Raw genomic sequence first — 21,380 nt, forward strand, 5'->3', positions numbered from 1 at the left:
GTTAATCAGTTGACTAAAGGATTCAAGAATTCTCTCATGATCAAGTTTTATCATAAAGAGCATGTCATGCCCTTTTGTGGCTTCAAATGAACTTTCCAAATTTCAGTCGCAATCAGTTGCCTTTGCCGTATCTATGCCTACAGCACATCAGTTCCTGTTCTTAACAAACCTATGGATAATGGTAAGTGCGAGCTGGTTCTGGAAGTGAAAGATAATGGATTGTTGTTTCATTGCCACATCTTATTATTATTATTGCTTTCTCATGAGGGAGGTATTGAAAGCAATGTTACTTCTATGTGGGCTAGTGGTGCATATATTATGCAGCTTCAACAGCTTGGGGGTTATGTGACATCTGGAAAGAGTGGTAAAGTGGTTGCTTTGATTGTTTAGTAATTTTGGGTTACACATTGCACCTGCCTTATGGCTTGTTTCCGCATTGAGATAGTTGGTTGCCTTTGAAATCATTCTTGTTTGCATAATATATAGTTTCACTTTCAACCCTCACCAGTCACCACTACATTCTAGTTGGTCCTCTGTGTCTTCCTCTCTTGCTCAAACCTCACAAGTGTAGGAGGGAGATGTAAAGAATTCCCACAGCTATATGCAAATGTGGGCTATACGCGTAAGTAAAGCCAATTTTTGTGCCAATTTTGCCTTGCTCTGCCTCCATGTGGCAAGGGACAACGACCTTTTTTTCTGGAACTTGAACGAGAGGTCACTGGTTAACCTCACCACTAATATGATCAATTCTTTGGAGGTTGAAGACAATTGATATTATACCCATTCTCCATTTTTATCTTTTTTAATTTTTTAATTGTGGGTATTTCTTTGCTCGATTGAAATACTATAGGGGGGCAATTTAATACCATAATAATAGACCCTAAACTTGATTAGGGAGAGACATCGGCTAATTTTATAATTTTTTAGTATCAGCAGTAGGGATGTAAATGGCGGATACGGATCAGATGTGATCGGGTCTAGATATTCTCTGGCTGAATACGGAGTCTTTTAAACAGATTCGGATGCGGATCGAATTCAGATTTTCGACCATCCGTTTACATCTCTGCCTTGTGTAATTCGGACCTTCCTCCCCCTAGATGATACAATTCACACGATCCATTTCTACCTATTGAATCTTCAAAAACCTTCAAGATCATTATTTACTTAATTTTTTATTATTAAGTATTTGGATTTTTTTCCGAACGGATTTTTATCAGAGTATTTGGAATTTTTTCCGTATATCTCTAAACAAATATTGATGTCTCTAAACGGATACGGATGTTAATCGAATTCGGATTTTCGATTATCCATTTACATCCCTAATCAGGAGCTTGTGTTGTGGTTGCTTTGGGCAGCTTGATAGTCAGATTATTTCAATTGCTGGTATTGTGAACAAAATTGAAGTCAGGAAAAAAAATTAATTATAATAAGAAAAATCTATATTTTATATCATCATGACGTATCAAATTATCAAAGATAAATCTATAGGAGGAAATTTTATCCTAATATTTTTAATAATAGGAAAGATATATATAAACCCCAAAAAGGTAAGAAACTTCATGTTTGGATCTATATGAACCCCCCCCCCCCCCTTCTCTTCCCAAGTGTTTTCTTTCATAGATATTTCGGGCCTTTCTTAAAAGTATATGAGACTTTTAGTCCTATACCAGGGACCCTTGAATTGGATGGCCTGGATAAGTGGTTACCTACCTCAAATGTGATCTTCTATTCGCTTCTCCAATATTTACATAAATAAATTTAAATTAAAAAAAATATATATATATATACCATTACCCATGGAAGGATATTCCATATCATCTTATTTAGTGATCTAGTAAAATGTGCTATAGTGTTAATGAAAAAAAAAATCTGAAAAATGCCACAAAATTAGCGGAAGAGAAAATTCCCAAAAGAGGAACATGGTTTTGGAGGATAGATAGTTACTAGGGAAAATGATGTACAAATTCTAAGTGACCTTGGAAAACCACAAATGAAACAAGTACATACATGTATCTGAACTCTAATTAGTTTCTCATTTTACATATTTTAAGTGACCTTTACCAATGTATGTGACTTATTACTCCTAGGCCCAGAGAACCCAAAAATTGGATAACTGGCCACCTACACAATTGTGATTTTCCCACCCACTTCTGATAAGTATAGAGCTATACAAGTATTAATTAGTCCACTCTACTAACATCATTTTCAGAGTAACAATGACGGGTCCAAAGGATCAAATCTATGATCTAGTGACAATATCTTATGGGTTTTCTTGAGTGCTTTTGCCCCAAATTCCAAGAATTTGACACTTAATTTAGTGAGTCATTTGTCATTTACCAAACCCAAATAAGCCCAAAGGTTTATCCATTCACTTAATCATCACTAGAGAATGAATATTAAATTAACCACCAAATGAAAGAGTGAGATTTTAAGGATAAAAGAATTGTTTTGAAGTCTTTAAGTACATGTGTTGAAAAGAGTAGGACCAAAAAAGAAAAAGAGAGAGTGGGGAAAAAACAGAAAAATTAGGCATGGCTGCTAACATTCTCTTTGTCTCTCTTTGTCTTTGAAGAGATAATTTTTCCAAAGGGTCAACAAAGGAGTCTCTCTAATTTGTACACGTTGCATATAGCAACCAAGTTTTAGACTACTAGCTAGCTAGCTACCTCCCAACCCTTCAACTATAAATACAGGTAGGTTAATTCCTCTCTTCACCTCCTCCTCATCCCACAAACTTGCTTTCGTCCTCATTACAATATTTGGTCATCTCTTTTAATATTTAGAGTAATTAATTCTGGTTCCCTCAAACATGGGTTTGCCTCTTGGCTTCTCATCTTGTGTTCTGTTTCTCATGGTGCTCTTCCCTGTTTTATGTACTTCCCAGGACAACTTTGTATGCTCAAGGGCAACCTACTTTGGTAGCCCTGATTGCTTAGGGAACCCACGTATGCCTCTCTCTCTCTCTCTCTCTCACACACATATAGAATTGAGTCTAAAGCATTTGTGCAAGAATATCATGAACAATTGTTTTAGTTTGTTCAATATGAAGGGAGGGAGAAGACTAAATGGTTTTTGAAACAGGTGGAGCATGTGGGTATGGTGACTATGGACGAACCGTGAACGATGGAAACGTAGGAGCCACCTCTACGCTTTGGAGGAGCGGTGCCGGCTGTGGTGCATGCTACCAGGTCCATCTCTACCTCATGTTCTTCTAGACTCTAAAAAGGCTATGTTTGGTATGTATTCTTGAAATGCATTCTAAATCGATTTCACATTTTTGGGCGATAAAAGTAACTATTTTTATCATTCGAGAACGCAAAATACAAAATCGACTTAGAAGGCATTGCAAGAATGTAATAACCAAACGTTGCTTTATTTCAAATTCAAAATCCGATAGAAAGCTAATAATGAAGCTCAATATATTGTTCACTAAATGATGGAAATCAGGTTAGGTGCAAGATCCCATCAAAGTGCACAGACGAAGGGGTGAACATAGTGATCACTGACCATGGTGCAAGCGATAATGCTGACTTCATCTTAAGCCCTCGTGCCTTCACAAAGATGGCTCGCCCAAACATGGCCTTAGATTTAATGGCGTATGGTGAAGTTGACATCGAATACAAAAGGTGAATATTGCTCACATGATCACATCAATGCCTTCTTGCGTATGTGCTTGCAGTGTATACATAGGCTGCGTTTGGTATGCATTCTTGAAATACATTCTAGTTCAATTTTGCATTCTTGGATGATAAAAATAGTTGTTTTTATTGTTCAAGAATGCTAATTTGACATAGAATGCATTCCAAAAATACTTACCAAACACATCTTTAAATTAATGATTTAATTAATAACCTTCATGTCACTTTTCAACTGTTCATGTGCAGAATCCCATGCCAGTACCCGGGGTACAACCTTATGGTTAAGGTCCATGAACATAGCAAGTTTCCTGATTACTTGGCCATAGTTTTCATATACCAAGCTGGCCAATATGATATTGTAGCTGTTGAGATATGGCAGGTATGTTTGGCAACAATAACTATTTTGTAAATTCTAGTAAGAATCAAGAGGCAGGATTCTTCGGATTTGAATCCTCTCAAGTACTTAAAAATCCAATCAATCGTAAAAATATGGGCAGTGGAGTTTTTTTATCATCTCAAGTGTTGGGTGGATGATTGGGCAGTGCCTAGTGCACCACACTTGAGAGGATAAATTTCCGGATTCTTCATTCTCGTCCATGGGTGAAGGAAAATTTTTGCCTATTTTCTTTTACCAAATGTTTTTTTAGGGGGAAAATCTTGTTGTAACCAAGATTGGTTATAATAAGATTGTAATTTTAATTTTTTGCCCTTTTAGTTTACATATTTTTTTTTAAATGAGGGTAAATCTTGTCATTTTACATAAAAATTGTATTAAATATTAGGACTAAGTTTCCCTCCACCCATAGAGGACAGTTATTCACCCACCATCCAAGGGTTCACAAACCCCTCTTAAGATTTTAGTATGTTCTAAAATACTCTCCCGATACCCTTTCCCGCTCTCTCCGTCCCATGGGATCCCATTCACCGTGGGTGAAGGGATAATCTCAGTCCTATTAAACAATTTTCAACTTTTTAAAAACATTTTTTACCCCCTGTATTTAATACTGCATTAAATTACTTTTGAAAAATAAGATAATGAGTATTTTAAAGAAGATTACAACTCTTTTTTGCTTCACCACTTTAGTGACAACAAATTGTTCCCTTATAACTTAAGTTTTAGCTAATATATTTATTGGGTGCAGGAGGATTGTCAGCAATGGAAGCCAATGAGGAGGGCATACGGCACAGTCTGGGACACACCAAACCCGCCGAGAGGTGCACTTACAGTGCGGTGCCAAATGACAGGAGGCGCCGATGGGCCAAAATGGGTGCAGATGACTAATGTGGTTGCTAGTGAATGGAAGGCTGGGGTTGCTTATGACACTGCAGTTCAGCTTACTTAAAAACTACTTTTGGGGTGGTGGGGGGAATAGATAGTATTTACTTTGCTTAATAAAAATGGTTATGTTTATGTACTTTGTTTAGTGATGATAGCTTTATTAATGATGAAGTTTTCGCTTCACTTTCTTGTATGATTGTGATTTCTCTCAACTTTTAAGAATAAGAATGGGCACTCAAGGATAAATTGGTTAACCACTCAACAAATTATAAAATTAAAAAAAAACAAACAAAAAAAGGCATCTCATGATATCTAAGGGTGGTAATCGATTTGGTTTCAATTCGATCAAGGTATGAGATGTATAATCAAAATCGAACCGTTTAATTAAATGGTTTCAATATCCCAAATCAAAATCAATTATTAAATGGGTCCAATTAATTGGCTTTTATCGGTTTTGGTTTTATTGTCAGTTTGAGTTTATTGGTTCGAGTTAACGGTTCTGGGTCCAATTGGGAATGAACCTAATTTTTTAAGTCAATAAATAAATCTGATGTTGTTGGGCTTGAACTACAACATCTAAGCCCAAATTGTGATTTAAGAAATAAAAAACAATTTATATTAATTTATAGGTGTAAACCCACTACAAAACACTAGAGAGTTTATATATAATACCAAGACTAATCGGTTTATTTAATTGGTTTAGAATATATACTTGGTTTAATAGTATACCCGATAATTGATTTTAATTGGTTCAAAACCAAACAATACGAGTCGAACCAATTAGCTTCTTTTTAGACTTCTTTTCCCATTCCTATCTTGTTTTGTTTGGATTCATGTAACCGACCTCATTAAGTTGGGATAAGGCTGAGTTTGTTGTCGTATTAGGATGATATTGTAATCTTCAATTTTAATTTTGTTTAATTTGGTAGAGTTAGATACGTATTAAAAATTCTTGCTTAGTTTCCTTATTGAGTGAGTTTCCTAGCTTTATAATAGTTTATATTGGTAAGGATCTTTATTTTCTTAAAATATGCTCGTAACCCAATGAATTGAATAGATTTGAAGTAGCGATTTCCATCTTCTGCCATCGGTCCCACTCAAGCCAAAAATATAGATCTGCGTCTTGAACCGAAGCTCTGATACTAATTGTTAAGAAAACAACGCTCAGAAGTGGCGATTTGCAGAAGAAAACGAAATATGAAAGAGAAGAAATAACACACACAACGTACAACACAAAGGATTTACGTGGTTCACCCCCATGATGGGAAGCTTCGTCCATGGCCGAGCAATAGAACTGATTTCACTATATCTGAAAAATATGGCCCAATTGTAATAAGACTCACTAATCTTTACACTTTAGGGGGGTTAACTGAAGCCCACAATACCCATTAGGAGATCACTCCTGTATTGGGCTTCATCTAACTCAGCCTGTCAATCAACACCTATCCACTACTCTGACCCACACAATGACTGCCACTAGCCAATACATGAAATAATGTAACATATAAAAGTTGGGATGGATTCAAATCCTGCCCTAACCATCCTAGAAATATTATTTTTGTACTTTATTACAGAAAGCATGAAATAAAATTCCATTAATATAGCAATATTGTTACATGATTCATCTCTTGCGAATGGTATTGTTCTACTACAATTGAAGAAATCAATAGAAAAGGTCTTTGCACGTCATTGATTCGTCAAGGTATTTTCATGGTAGCCAACTGTTAAGTTAGTATTTTGGAATGATATAATATGAGTATCGTTTTATTTTTAGATAGATGGATGTGAAGGAAAGAATCTACTTTATGGGTACTCTAATCTGTTTAGTGGCTGGTCAGATGGGCTGAAATTTTTTAAATAGGTAAACCCCAAAATCCCTTGCTCACACATCAAATTTCAGTTCAAACATAATTTAATTATCAAACAAGTACTTAAACCATTGGAAAATTATGAAAGACTTGATTACTTTCCAGACTACTAGTAGGCAAGCGTCCATTGGCATAATTTTCACGGGGCTAATCCAAACAATTCCCTACTATTAAACCTTAAACTAATCTGAATTGTTATACCATAACAGAATATCAAAATCTGAATCCTTGCTTTTACATTAACGATGATAACAAATATATATGTATTGGGTTTTGGAAACCCTACATGTGATAACGATAGAGTTCTATTCTAACTCAAACTAAATCTAGCGTAGATAGAGATTGTGAAGAAGTGAAATTCTATCTACGTCAATACCTACAAATCCAATGGCCAGATTTGCCACATATATATATCTTTCATGTGGCAAAACTACGGCAATGTTTGGTATGCATTCTAAGACAATTTTGCATTATCGTATGATAAAAATAGTTGTTTTTATCGCTAAAAAATGTGAAATCGACCTAGAATGCAATACCTAAGAATGTGATGGTTCTGTTCGTGACAATCTAGGAGGATGTGGCGCCATTGGCTGCAATGAAACTGGACGTGTAATTTTTGTATTAGAGGTGCTACACAAGAGGACAATATTGTGCGTATTGAACTGTTGACAATTAAGAGTAGCCTCCTGAAAGCTCGGTCTTTGAACATATTTCAGGTCTAGGTGCAATTAGACTCTTTAGTGGCTGTGCAAATGATTATCGATCGATTCCAGATCCCATGGCACCGTCTTGGATTGGTCGATGACATTCGTGAGCTGAGAGACTGCATTCGGAGCTGTGTTTTTATACATCATGTGAAAGAGACCAATTCATGTGTAGATTTCGTTGCTGGGTTATTCATTCTTGCCACAAAATCCATATATGTATATATAGTCTCCTAGAGACACTTTCGTCTTATACAGGATGATGCCAATGGGAAGAAATTTTTTAAGATGGAAATTCTTCCTCTTAGTCTTCTATTATTCCACCAAAAAAAAAAAAAACAAACAACAACAACAACAAAATAAAAAACAACGAAATACAAAAAAAAAAAAAAAAAAACTAGGAATGCGCTTGTCAAGAATACTCATCCCCAGATGACCATTTGGGAAAACTTTTGCCATATAATTTCTTAGAATAAGATACAAAATATATATTCTATGAAGGAAGAAACTTCATTAAACTAAGAGAAGCAATGGTTAACAATATTGTTTGTTACGTACATCCCCATGAATATTATTGTGTCTAGCTAGAAGAGTAAGCTTTTGGACAATGTAAATGTTGACTCTGTTCATTTTCTTGAAACAAAAAGAGAGAAAGTTGCTTAGATCAGATTGAATATAAAAAATGGCCAGGGGTTAATTGTGGATAGTTTGAAAGGTGGAGTTTTAAGGAGAGAGGGAGTGGAGGGGTAGTGGGGCAATTGTGGGTAGTGTTAGAAAGCTGAAACAAAAAGGAGAGGACAAAAAGATGGCCTGAGTCGAACGAAATCGTTCTGTCCTTAAGACAGTATTTGTACCCTCCTAATCCTATAAAGGTTTGCAGCAAACCTGCCTCCCAAGATAAATCAGGCGGACTGTTCGAAGTGCAAAGTGCGTCATCAAAGCGCCACATTACGCGTCACGCACGCGTACGCATACGCATACGCACTCGACCGTCCTCGCTCGCAAGTGCATCGTACAATCTCTTCTAGCATTACATGTGATAATAATAACTACTAACTACTAACACATATAAACCCAATGAGCTTTCCTTTCATAGCCGATGTGGGACTAAAAGTCCACATCAATATTTTGAAAAATTCCAACAATTTTTCTCAATTTTTTAAAATAATTGAGCCTCAGTCAATAAACTCTCTGTACTTCTAAATCATACTTACATAAAGGTGTCTTTCGACTTGAACCTTTATGCTGTCAAAATACATTAGTACTTGTAAAAAACGAAGTAGCCGTAGCCTTGAACTTAGAATTTTATAGTGACAAATCTAATATACTAGACATATGACTGACTTGAACATAGTTTCAATAATACCCGCACATTTATGGCCTTGTGCTTTCATCTTAGGTTTTCATAAGTGCCTTAGAGACAAGCTTTGAATCTCACAGAAGCAGCCCCACGTCCTGTATTTATATAGGTGAATCTAATAAAATGTAATTGTATGACTTGCATTTCCTATAAGGCATAGACTCATTAAAGGATTGATCCTACCCTCTGTCCGTTTCTCCATACAAATATGCACTACCTTAAGATGTCAAGAGATCTTATCTCTACTAGTTGAGTGCATAATCGGTTATTACTACAAGTGTTTTTCCATTGAACTAGTTGACTAGATGTTGGTCTAGTGTCTAGTTGATTTCCACTTGCAGGTTACCTTTCATTTAAAAGCTTTAAACCCATCTCCCTGGAAGTCTTCCATACCACATCCCTACCCAGGCCTTTTGTAAAGGGATCAATCAAATTTTTCTTTGACTTTACATAACTAATAGTCACAACTCCTTTGATGAGTTGTTCTCTTACATAGCTATGTCTTAAACTGATATGCCTTGACTTTCCATTGTAGACTTTATTATAAGCCCTTGATAATATTGCTTCATTATCACAAGATATTGATATAGCATGCATTGGCTTAGGCCACAGAGGAATCTCTATTAAGAGGTCCCTAAGCTATTTTGCTTCCTTTACTGCCATTGCTAAAGCAATAAATTCAGACTCCATAGTGGAATGTGAAACTACAGTCTGTTTCTTGGATCCCCAAGAAATTGATCCTCCACCAAGGTAAATATCCAACCACTTGTGGACTTTGATTCATCGGATCCTATGATCCAATTGGCATCTGTGTATCCTTCTATTACTGCGAAAAAATCCTTATAACTTAATGCATAATTCATTGTGCCCTTTAAGTACTTAAGTACTCTAGAAACTGCATTCTAATGAATTTGTCCAGGATTATGAGTAAACCTACTCAAAACATCAACTGTAAAAGCTATATCAAGACGAGTGCACTGCATGACATACATTAAACTGCTAATGATACTAGAGTATTCCAATTGAGATATACAACTCCCTTCATTAGAAGTTAATGTAATAGAATGATCATATGGGGTAGCAACTGGTTTACAATCCTCATGATTGAATTTCTTTAATATTTTCTTTATGTAATGAGACAGTGTTAAAAAAATACAATCAGAAGATCTAACAATTTTGATTCCCAAAATTACATTTGCTTCACCCATATCTTTCACATCAAAACATGAAAATAGAAAAACTTTTGTCTCTAATATGATGCTTGAATTAATACCAAAGATTAACATATCATTAACATATAAGCATATTATACCATCATGTCCATTCTTGAATTTAGAATAAACATATTTATCAGATTCATTTATTCTAAATCCATTTGCTACAATCTTTTGGTCAAATTTATCATGCCATTGCTTAGGAGCTTGTTTTAGACCATATAAAGATTTGACTAGTTTGCAAATCTTATTTTCCTGGTCTTTCAAAACAAACCCTTCAGATTGTTTCATTTAAACTTCTTCTTCTAAATCTCCATTTAGAAAAGCAGTTTTAACATCCATTTGGTGTATAATAAGTTTATTAATCGATGCTATAACAATTAACAATCTAATTGTACTAATTCTAGTAACTGGAGCATATGTATCGAAATAGTCAATACCTTCCATTTGCTTAAAGCCCTTGGTTACAAGCCTAGCTTTAAACTTATCAATGGTTCCATCAGCTTTAAGCTTTCGCTTAAAGATCCATTTACAACCAATAGGTTTAAATCCTGGAGGTAAATCTTTTAAAATCCATGTTTTATTACCCATGAGAGAATCTATTTCATCATTTATAGCTTCTTACCAAAAAGGCAGAATCTTGAGAATTCATGGCTTCTCGAAAAGTCATTGGATCATGTTCAATATTATACACACAAGAATATGTAACTTCATTTCTATTACCTTCTACCAAAAATTGATAGAAATCTGGACCAAAGGATTTTTCTACTCTAACTCTTTTACTTCTTCTTAGTTCAACACTCTCATTATTTTTAGAGTTTGATTGTACTGTATTTTGATCCTCCTTGTTTGTATCTTCATTCTTCCGTTTCCTAGAGAATGAATCCTTAAAGAATTCAGCATCTTTAGATTCTAAAATTGTATTTTGGCTAACGGTCTCTGTAGATTCCATTGTTAGAAATCTATAGGCCTTGCTATGTTGGGCATAGCCAATGAAAATACACTTAATTTAGGTCTTTTAGGATCAGTTAATCTTACTAATGCTCTACATCCCTATACTCTGAAATATCCAAGAGAAGGTTTTCTCTTCATCCAATATTCATAGGGAGTGATATTAGTCTTTTTATGGAAAATACGATTAAGTATATGACAAGCAGTCATTAATGCTTTCCCCCGTAAATTCTTTGGTAAGTCAGAAGTAAGTAAAAATGTATTCACCATTTCTGTTAGAGTCCTATTTTTCTTTTCTGCTACTCCATTCTGTTGAGGACTATAAGGTGCCGTTGTTTGATAGATAATTCCATAAACTTCACAGAAATCATCAGTAGAGAAGTATTCCTTTCCTCGATCAGTTCGTAAGATTTTAATCTTACGATTTAATTGATTTTCAACTTCGGCTTTGTAGATTTTGAATTTCTCCAAAGCCTCATCTTTAGTCCTTAACAGGTATACATATGTATATTTTGAACAGTCATCTATAAAAGTGATGAAATATCTTTTACCACCTCTAGTTAGAATACCTTCTAACTCACACAAATCAGAATGTACCAATTCTAAGAGTTGTGTATTCCTTTCTACTTTTTTAAAAGACTTCCTAACAATTTTAGACTTGATGCATACAGAACATTTGTCTTGACTAGAAGATGTGAATTCTGATAATAATCCTAATTTAACCATATTTTTCATGCACTTATAATTAACATGCCCAAGTCTAGAATGCAATGTATCAAAAGCAGAAACGATATAAGCAGAAGATGAAATTCCATTTATCATATTAAATTTATACATCCCGTTCGATGCATATCCTTTCCCAACATAAACTCCCCCTTTGGACACTATGACATTCCCTGACTCAAACAGGATTTTAAATCCATGTATGTCAAGCAAGCTTACAGATATTAAATTCTTCCTAATATCAGGAACATGAAGTACATCATTCAAAATAAGCTTCTTCCGGAGGTGAGATTCAGAACCACTGTGCCTTTACCTATGACCTTAGCAGTTGAAGAATTTCCCATAAAGAGATCTTGTCCATCTGCTATAGGTTCATAAACCTTGAACAGACTCTTGTTCTTGGTAATGTGTTTGGTTGCATCGGAATCAATCCACCATTCCTCATCATCATCAACTGTATATACCTCGGATATCATAGCAGCCCAATCATCATTGTCAACGACGTTGGCTTGGTCCTTCTATTGCTTCTCCTTGAGATAAACTCTACACTATTTTTTGAAATGATCGGCTTTTTCGCATTTCCAGCAAGCCGCTTTAGGGTTAGTAAAAGTACCATTTTTTTTCTCCGAAACAGTGCCTTTGCCATCATACTTTCTCTTTTTTCCCTTAGAAGATGCAGTTTCTATAACATGAGCCTTAGGAGATTTTTCTTCCAATTCAAGTTTATCCAGTTTATGAGAATTCTATTCAACTTGGATATACTTTATCAGCTCTGGTATAGTCATTGCATCTTTCTTTTGTTTCAACTCTTTCGGACAGTCTTTCCAAGCAAAAGGTAACTTAGAAATAATAGAAGATACTTGGAAAGATTCGTCAAGAGAATGGCCCTCAGAGATGATTTGATTCATGATCGAGACCTTGCAACTCATAGGTTTGAAAAATAATGGACTTATCTCCTAGCATTCTGTTATCAAATAACCTACTTATGAGAAATTTCTTGTTGCTAGCATCTTCAATCTTGTACTTCTTATCAAGATCCTCCCATAATTCCTTTAAGGTGCTGTCTGCAAATTTGGGCTCTTACACAACATACAATGAGTTCGACAGTCCATTAAGGATATAGCCTTTGCACATGAAATCATCTTGTTCCTACTTCTGGCATTGCTTGATTTGAACCAGTGTTTCTGCACTGGAAGGTTCTCCATCGGTGCTTGTCGGTGGTACTGGCTTCTCTTCATTCAGGACATGAGCAAGCTTTAAAGCAGTGAGGAAGAAATACATCTTCCCTTTCCAACATTTGAAAAAGGATCCATCAAACTTCTCTAGTTTGCTTATCTCGTTCCCAGGTATCTTCATTATTGCAGTCTCCTCCATTGAATTAAATACTGTCTTAAGATTGTTAAAAAGTTGAAACAAAAAGGAGAGGACAGAAAGATGGCCTGAGTCGAACGAAATCATTCTGTCCTTAAGACAGTATTTGCACCCTCCTAATCCTGCAAAGGGTTGCAGCAAACCTGTCTCCCAAGATAAATCAGGCAGACTGTTACTGGTTGCAGAGACAGTAACACTATGAAGCTATCAGAGATTTTTTTGATATGTGGACTGAGAGAATTCGTGGCCCATTTATAGGCCCACAAGGCCTGTTCGGATGGGTCACACCCATTGGTTCATATGGCTTGACCTGACAGGTCATGACTATTGGGCTGGGCTCTCTTGGCTATTCGTGTGGGCTGCAACTCTTGGGGTCAATGTTGAACCAAGGGTTGCACTTCCTTTTTGATCAGCCACTGATCCGACGGTCGGATCGATCCTAAGCACCCTTTGATCAAACACCGTCGATCCCAAAAAGATTAAGGCAACGATGCACACGTGCGAAGTGCAAAGTGCACCATCAAAGTACCACATTGCGCCTCACGCACACGCGTACGCGTACGCGCTCGGACGGTCACCGTCCTCGCTCGCAAGTGCACCGTACAATCTCTTCTAGCATTACATGTGATAATAATAACTACTAACTACTAAAACATATAAACCCAATGAGCTTTCCTTTCATAACCGATGTGGGACTAAAAGTCCACATCAATATTTTAAAAAATTCCAACAGAAAGTTTCAGAGATGGGGCCGTGTGGTGGCAAGGTAGGGATGGTCGATGATGGTGGCAGGGTTAGTAGTAGGTTTTAGGAGGGATGGGTGGTTGCAAGGGAAAAAATTTTGCTGCTACACTTGTAGCAGGAATATTCCTACTACCCTGCTGGCACCCAAGGAAATGGGATCAGGGAATGGGTAGCAGCAAAATTTCGTCTGGTTGCAAAGTGGGGGCAAGGCGGGGATGGTTGAAGGTTTTTTTTAAACAAATTAATAATTTTTATAGTAAAAAACCTTTAGTGATAGTAAAATTAAACCGTCGTAAACGATTACCTCTTTTTTTTTTTTTTTTTGTAAAATACTGCCGCTAAAGCCAAACTTTAATGTGTAATTTCCGCCACAAAACAATAGTGACGTCACATTCACCTAGTGGCAGATTCTTAAAAAAAAAATACCTTTAGTTGCGTTTTTAGATTTTATTGGTGGTTAACAAAAGACTTGAACCCAAGACGGCTTTGAAGAAATGGGATTTTAAGAACAATAAGACACCAAATGCGCTAGGTATTTGTTGCCATGCATAACGACTACTATTTTTAAATAAATAAAGAATCCTCTTCACAGAGATTTGCTTCTCTTCTATTTGGCTTTTTTTTTTGTACAAAATATTCTACATCATGTTGGAATAATTGTCTCCATCTGAGAATTAATTAATCTAGTTTTTCTTTTGCATTATGATGTTGCTTTGCATTTGTATTTAGAGGTCAAATTTTTTCTTGTGTCCCCCTCAGACCTCTGATACTTCTCAGTCTTTTATTTGTTTAATGAATTTACACTTTAATCTTTCCCAACCCTGCTTATATAATATATATAATGTACTAAGGCTCTCTTTGGCATAGTTTATATTTATATTTATGACCTATTTATGAATATCAATTATGATAATAGGTTATGGGCTATAAACAATAATCGTTTGGTTACTACTAATTAAACATAATAGATAATATAATGAAAAATAGGTTTGGTATACTTAAGTGAAGAATATATTATGTATTATATAGATAAGATACTATATATAATATATATAATATGATATATGATATAATAATATAATATATATATATATATATATATATATATATATATATATATATCATATTAAAAGATACTATATGATAATATATATATAATATGATATATGTTAGGGGTGCTAATCGGTCGGTTTAGACCGGTTTCAGTTCAATTTCAGTGTGAGAATGAGTAATTCCAAAACATGATCAAACAAGGGTGCACCGATTTTGGTTTGATTTCAGGTTTGTATCGGTTTAGTTTTGGGTTACCTTGTAAATATATTTAAAAGCGTAAAGAAAAATTGCATTTGTAATGAATTTCAATCTGGTATTGGTTTCTTACCAGGTTATATCTAACATGTCAATACAGTTTTTTAAGTTCGGTTCGATGTCTTATTGGCTTCAACACAGTTTGGTTTGGTTTCGGTTTCACAAAACCGCATCTGAAACATGATCCAATAAGCTCATATCGGTTCAGTATGTTCACCGTGGTTTCAGTCGGTTCGGCTCAGCTTCGTCGTTTCGGGCTAGGTTTTGACATCCTTAATATATGTTGAAAGATGGTGGGGGCGAGTGGGGTTGGACAGAGAGAAAAAAAGGTTTTGTTCTAATTTTCACTAATTTTACAAATTTACCCCTACTTAATTAACAATTCTGCACATGTTTATTAATGGTACCCGCATAAACAAATATTAACAATTTATGGTGATAAATTATATTATGAATTTATGCTTATATTGATTTATTTTAATGAAAAATAGGGGTCATAAATCATACCAAACACATCTATTTATATTTATGTGTCAAATAAACATAAATTTAAACTATACCAAAGACAACCTAAGAGGTCAAATTTATGAACCCTATTTTATTTAAAAAAAAAAAAAAATAGAAAAAGAATAAGAACAGTAGTTGGTGACTTGGTGTCATGTTATGTTTTGATAAATAACACATCCTTTTGTTGTTAGTTGTTCTATTAATAAGTTTTTTTTTTTCATTTTAAGCTTTAATGATATATGCCATATTTTTGTGTATCTATAGATACTTTGTGGTTGCTCTATCAGTGTCTCTCTCCTATGGTTTCATTACTTCACTTGCAACCTTATGGGCCCTTATAGCGTTGGTCCCCAAAAGCCTCGTCAAGTTCCTTTTGGTGTTAATGGCTAATGACGTGGTAAGATATCTATTATGTGCCTAATGGGATCCAGTCACAGTGTATGGGTGTTATCTTGATTTAACGTGTTCTATCGGTTCTATAAACTTAATATATGTTCTAATATAAGTCTACTTGAATAAAGAATCGGGTGTGGTGGGCCCCATTGGATAGAACTCATTTAACCTAAAAACCCTAGGAAAGAGGGTGTATTACTTTAAACAACCTTGTGCTTAAACCCTAAACCCTAACACGGTCAACTACCTAACATTATAATTGAACAATGAAGAAAAAGGTATCATCATATACGATATAAGAATGAATTTTTTTTTTTTTTTTTGGTTGTGTGTTTTAATGCGGGTGATGATTGGGATAGTGGCGGCGGCCACCGGTGCAAGCGGTACCGTTGGTTATATTGGCATGAGAGGAGATTCTAAAGTAGGATGGAACAAGATATGCAATGTTTATGCCAAGAGTTGCAGGCAGATTGGGGTTTCAATTATAATATCCTTGAGCGCATGTATTCTTCTTATCATGCTTGTTTCGCTATCGGCATTCTCAGTTCACATCGGCTAGCTCGCAAAGCATTGAATTAGACTGCAACCGTTGTTTCGACATCGATCTACATAGTTATATCAAGTGTTCTTTCTCTCTATCTTCATCTTAAGAGTACTTTGTGTTAAAAAGTATGAAAAGTTAGGGTTTATATTATGCAGTAATGAAACTGTGTAGAGCATATGTTTTGATAATTTGAGATTGTTTCTATTCCCTACTATGATACTATCAACTTCTATATATATAAATTGGTGACCTATATAGGGTTGGGATGGATTCAAAACCTGCCTTAATTACCATCCTAGGACCTCTTTATTTATTTTTAACAGAAAAACATGAAAGAAAATTTCATGAACAAAGAAAAATCATTAATATACAGATAAATTCAAGAATTCCCCATAGCAAAGCTGGAGGATAAGGAAAGGATCGGTCAAGATTCGGCTTAAAAATCCATAAACCCTAGATTTCATATAGGATCATTTCAATCCGGATCGGTCAGATTGGCCAATCCAATCCATTTTTTTCAAACCCTGATCTGAATGATGGAATGGATTTGATGTTAGAACAAACACCAAACAAAACACGAATATAAATAAAAACATAGCAAGAAGACACAGAGATTTAACGTGGTTCACACACCAATATGGTATGCTACATCCACGACGAATTGGAGATGTTTCACTATGTAAATTGGAGAAAATTATAATGTAAATCTCTCAAGAACACCCAAAACGGCGTTGTTGTTTTCTCCTAGAAACATTAAATGGAAAACCTCAAAATTTCACACCTTTACAACAAAGTGGGTAAAGAATATAAATCCTCCAAGGGGATCAGGTCGAACCTCCATCCTATCACCCCAAACCCTCCGCTACCATCATAGATCTCAGAAAAAGTTTTATTCGAATCGTCACCAAAAATGTCGAAACGGGTACAAGAATTCAAGACATACATAACATTTGATATTATGAGAAGCTGCAGCATGGGAAATATTTTGATTGCTTTTAATGTGTGTTACACTTTTTTATTAGTGAAGCTTGATTTACCAAAAAAATTATATGTAAAGTTTGTCCCTTGTGGAAGAATTAATCACCAATTGTGGTTTAATTTCTTAACAAGAGCTATTGTGACTGGTTGTTTTCTAATATGTATATTAGTTATTGTTTTTAAAAACCCACCTCCAATGTTTGTACAAACCAATGGCAGTTAATTGTCTGTAAGTTTATGTGAGAAATAATCCAATTAAGGTCAAAGGATTTCCCCAGCCACCAATCAATACCTCACCTTTGGGTATAAACTTTAAGGAAATAAAGAATTTTGTTAGTTCGAGGGTCACTACCAAAGGGAACACAAGCATAGAATGAAACAATCCTGACCTCACACAAGCAGCAAGTAGAGCAACAAGGCTTGACTTGTCACTTTTGTCAACAATAATTTCTATTGGTCCACGTCTCTCATAAGTGGGGCCTATAGAAATGGATATGGATTTGGGTTTTCTAAGGTCACAAATTGTTAACAACACCTCGCATCAAGACTCCAATACAAGCAGGTCTTTGGGTATCACAAATTCTATCAAATGGTCGGTAAGAAAATGAAAATCAGTTTCTCATTTTCTTTCCTCACCCCCCCCCCCCCCACCTCTCCTCTCAAGCAATTAATTATTGGTATAGTTCTGCTACAATTAAGAAATCCATTAACTTACTGGTGTTCTAAGTTAAGCTTTTGAACAGTTCATGCTCAACAGCCCAATATTTTAGCAGTGAAGGTCGAGGGTCAAACACAAAACAAATCTTTCTTTTTTTTACTTTTTTATAATTATTGAACAGTTCAATGTTAATTAAATACAAAATAAAGAAAAACTCCATTATTTTAACTAAAGCTGCATGGGGGAATAAACCCCAATATAGGGTCAATGGATCAAGTCTGTTTTTCATTTTTGTTGGTAGAGGGCAATGGATCAAATCAAGACCTTATTTACTATAGTACGTATATAATATGTGGGGAAGAGTTTTATGTTCGGGAGTGTAGTCCCTACTATTAGAAAAACAACTCCCAAAAATAGCGATTTTGGATAAGAAAACGGAAAAAGAAGATTAGATAAACATACAACACCAGATTTTACATGGGTCACCCCCAATTTGGTAGGCTATGTCCACGGCGAGCGATAGAATTGTTTTCACTATTTCTCTGAAGCAAAATTACAAACCCTCAATACTCATACACTCGAGAGAGATAAGGACACGTTATAAGAGAACCCTAATCCAGAAAAGTACAAAATTGCCCCGTAGACCCAAAAATCCACTGATCGATGTTGACTGAACCCAACATATGTCAAAATACATATCAATTCGAAGGTCTCAACAAGCTCTATAGGGCCCCGATGTGTGAACTTTTAGACCATTCTCTTGTATATCTCACCATGTAAGATCTTCAACAATCAAACCCAAATTGTGCTAAGGTGGCAATTTTTTTTTTTTTAAATTTAGGAAACCATTATTCAAAAATATACCATGCGATTCCGATGGGCTGGGCTGATGTAAACCTGGCTACCTTGGTTCTTACTAATATTAGGCACCGGTTGGGCCAGGCTGAATTTTTTTTTATCATTTATATATAAAAAGGCTAATTGAACATGTGGGCTGAACCAATCCAAGAAAATAGAAACTTTTGTAATCATGATTGTGACTATTACCTAATCATATGAAAAAAAATACTTCTACATATCTATTTGTCCTCATTGGAGCTAATTTGTTGCCATTAGGGTTTAAATGGATTTTACCTTTTGGGTATTCTAACAAGGGACTAGGATCGTCTCCAGGGAGCCCAGCGCCCTGGTCTTACTAATATGGGCATCCAGCGGTTGAACTACGTCACACACATTTTAATGCACACCTAGAAATGTGTATGGCATAGTCCAACAGCTGACAGCACCTGAGTGTGTTGGGCTCCCTGCATGCGTAAATTCTTGTAACCGAAACAAAGCCTTACATGTAAATGAAATTCATATGAATTATGTAGACGTCATGCTCACATGTCAAAGTCCAAGCAAATCAGAGTTGGTCAACCCATTATAAAATTCACGACCACCAAGAGGGTGCATAACAATTAGACATACATGAGAGAAAATGATAAAATTTAAGACTAAGACGAGTGGCCAAATCCGACTATTTCTTATATGGGTATAAGTTTCGCCCTATCGGCTGGAGCCTACTCTGGGTTATTTTGAGCCCAAACATGTCTAGGTTGGATTTTTCAACCATAAGGACGGGTTAGGATTGAAATTTTCAAGCCCAGAGTCAGGGTCAGGCTAGGTCAAGGTTGAGGTTTCGGGCTGAACCCTGCCCGACCTGGTGTTAGGATATGCTTTACAATTTAGTGTTTACATTTACAATTTTTGTTTAGTATTTAATTATCTATGGAACGAAAGTACTTAAAATTTTAAGATTAAACTAAGTTTTTTGACCCAAAGAAAAGTCTAATAGTCAATTTTAGATATGAAACAAACCAATACCCAATCACACGTGTCTCTTTTGTTTAATGCGTAGGACACAAATGGCAAAAAAAAAAAAAAGCAAGGTAAATCAGGGCCAACCTAACCTTGGCAAAATCAGGGTCAATCAGGGCTAGCCAGTTCCCTTGACAAAATTCAGGGTCAATGCGGGGTTGGGATGGGCTGGGGTGAGCCCGACAGGGTTAGTCCTGGGCTGAGATATCTCAGCCCAACATAGGACTGGGTTTGGGCTTGGGCTTGGACTGAGCTAAGAGGACTCAGGGTTGAGCTGGGCCGGCTTTGTTTCACCCCTAATTCTTAGAAATTCAAGATAGTTGAAACTAAATGGTATCCATTTGGAACAATAATAAAAAACCTGAATCAAAATCAGCCATTTGAAACCAAACTAAAGTGAACAAAATAAATTGATTATGTTTTGGTTTTGGAAACTGAAAACTTGCTCGGTTCGATTCAGTTTGGTTTCGATTTTAGGTTTAATTCTGTCGGTTTGAACCAAATCGAATAGAATGAAGTGTATCCTATATAAACCGAATCCAAACCGAAACTAAACTATACACAACCATAAAAGACTAAAATACAAGTTCTAAGATTTCAGCTTTCACATCATCTCTTCCCACTCTATCTTCGGCTATAGATTCTCCTCACCTCTCTTCTTCAGCTTTGCACTTCTGTTCGTTTATATGTCCATTTTTGTGCTTTGCTTTTTCAAGACTAGTCCGAGAGATTCTCAAGTCTCGTATGAATCAAAGAAGTGAACCAAACAAAATCGAATTACTTAAACCATATACAAATCAAATGAAACCGAAGACAGAAAATCGAATAAAACCAAACTAATTCAATTCGATTTTGATTTGAGATTATAAAAATTATTCGACCTATACATATTGTATCTTGAACTGAACCAGAACAAAACCCAAAAAATTCTAAACCGAACAATTTGACACCCTTAGTTGAAACAGTGTGTGTTACTAGTGTATATCCCTTTTATATGTATATGGGCTCTGGATAGGGGAGAAAATAGAAGATATAGAATTGAATCTGCTTATGTTATTGATACAGTTCAGTAATTCATTGTTTTCTAAGAGTTTTCTTACAAAAAAAAAAGGTTTTCTAAGAGTTATAAGAGACTGTTGGTGCAGCAGTGCAGGTTGGTGGACTTGATATCAGACTGGTAGTTGTTTACCAAAATGTAGGTGCAGCGGACGGAGGGTCGTTGGCGTGCACCCGGTGGGAAAGAAAGAAAATGGAAAAATGGGAGTTACCACCTAGATTTA

General features: G+C 35.6%; 2 protein-coding genes across 2 annotated transcripts in view; both read left to right on the plus strand.

Moving 5' to 3' along the window:
- LOC122668105 (ATP-dependent Clp protease proteolytic subunit-related protein 4, chloroplastic) overlaps positions 1-179 on the plus strand; it is a 36,186-nt gene extending 36,007 nt beyond the window's left edge. Inside the window, exon 8 of the mRNA XM_043864679.1 lies at positions 59-179. Within this exon, the coding sequence (XP_043720614.1) occupies positions 59-164 (106 nt within the window). The 3' untranslated portion in view covers positions 165-179. The remainder of the gene's footprint in view (positions 1-58) is intronic.
- A 2,577-nt stretch (positions 180-2,756) lies between these two features.
- On the plus strand, positions 2,757-21,374 carry LOC122668121 (expansin-like B1). Its single transcript, XM_043864698.1, has 6 exons — positions 2,757-2,945; positions 3,082-3,188; positions 3,448-3,626; positions 3,885-4,017; positions 4,781-4,995; positions 21,365-21,374. Exons 1-5 carry the CDS (start codon positions 2,810-2,812, stop codon positions 4,979-4,981), a joined length of 756 nt encoding a protein of 251 aa, XP_043720633.1. The 5' UTR covers positions 2,757-2,809; the 3' UTR covers positions 4,982-4,995; positions 21,365-21,374.
- Positions 21,375-21,380: the final 6 nt, after the last annotated feature.

This window comes from Telopea speciosissima, chromosome 1 (genome assembly GCF_018873765.1).
Source record: "Telopea speciosissima isolate NSW1024214 ecotype Mountain lineage chromosome 1, Tspe_v1, whole genome shotgun sequence".
Classification (NCBI taxonomy): Eukaryota; Viridiplantae; Streptophyta; class Magnoliopsida; order Proteales; family Proteaceae; genus Telopea; species Telopea speciosissima.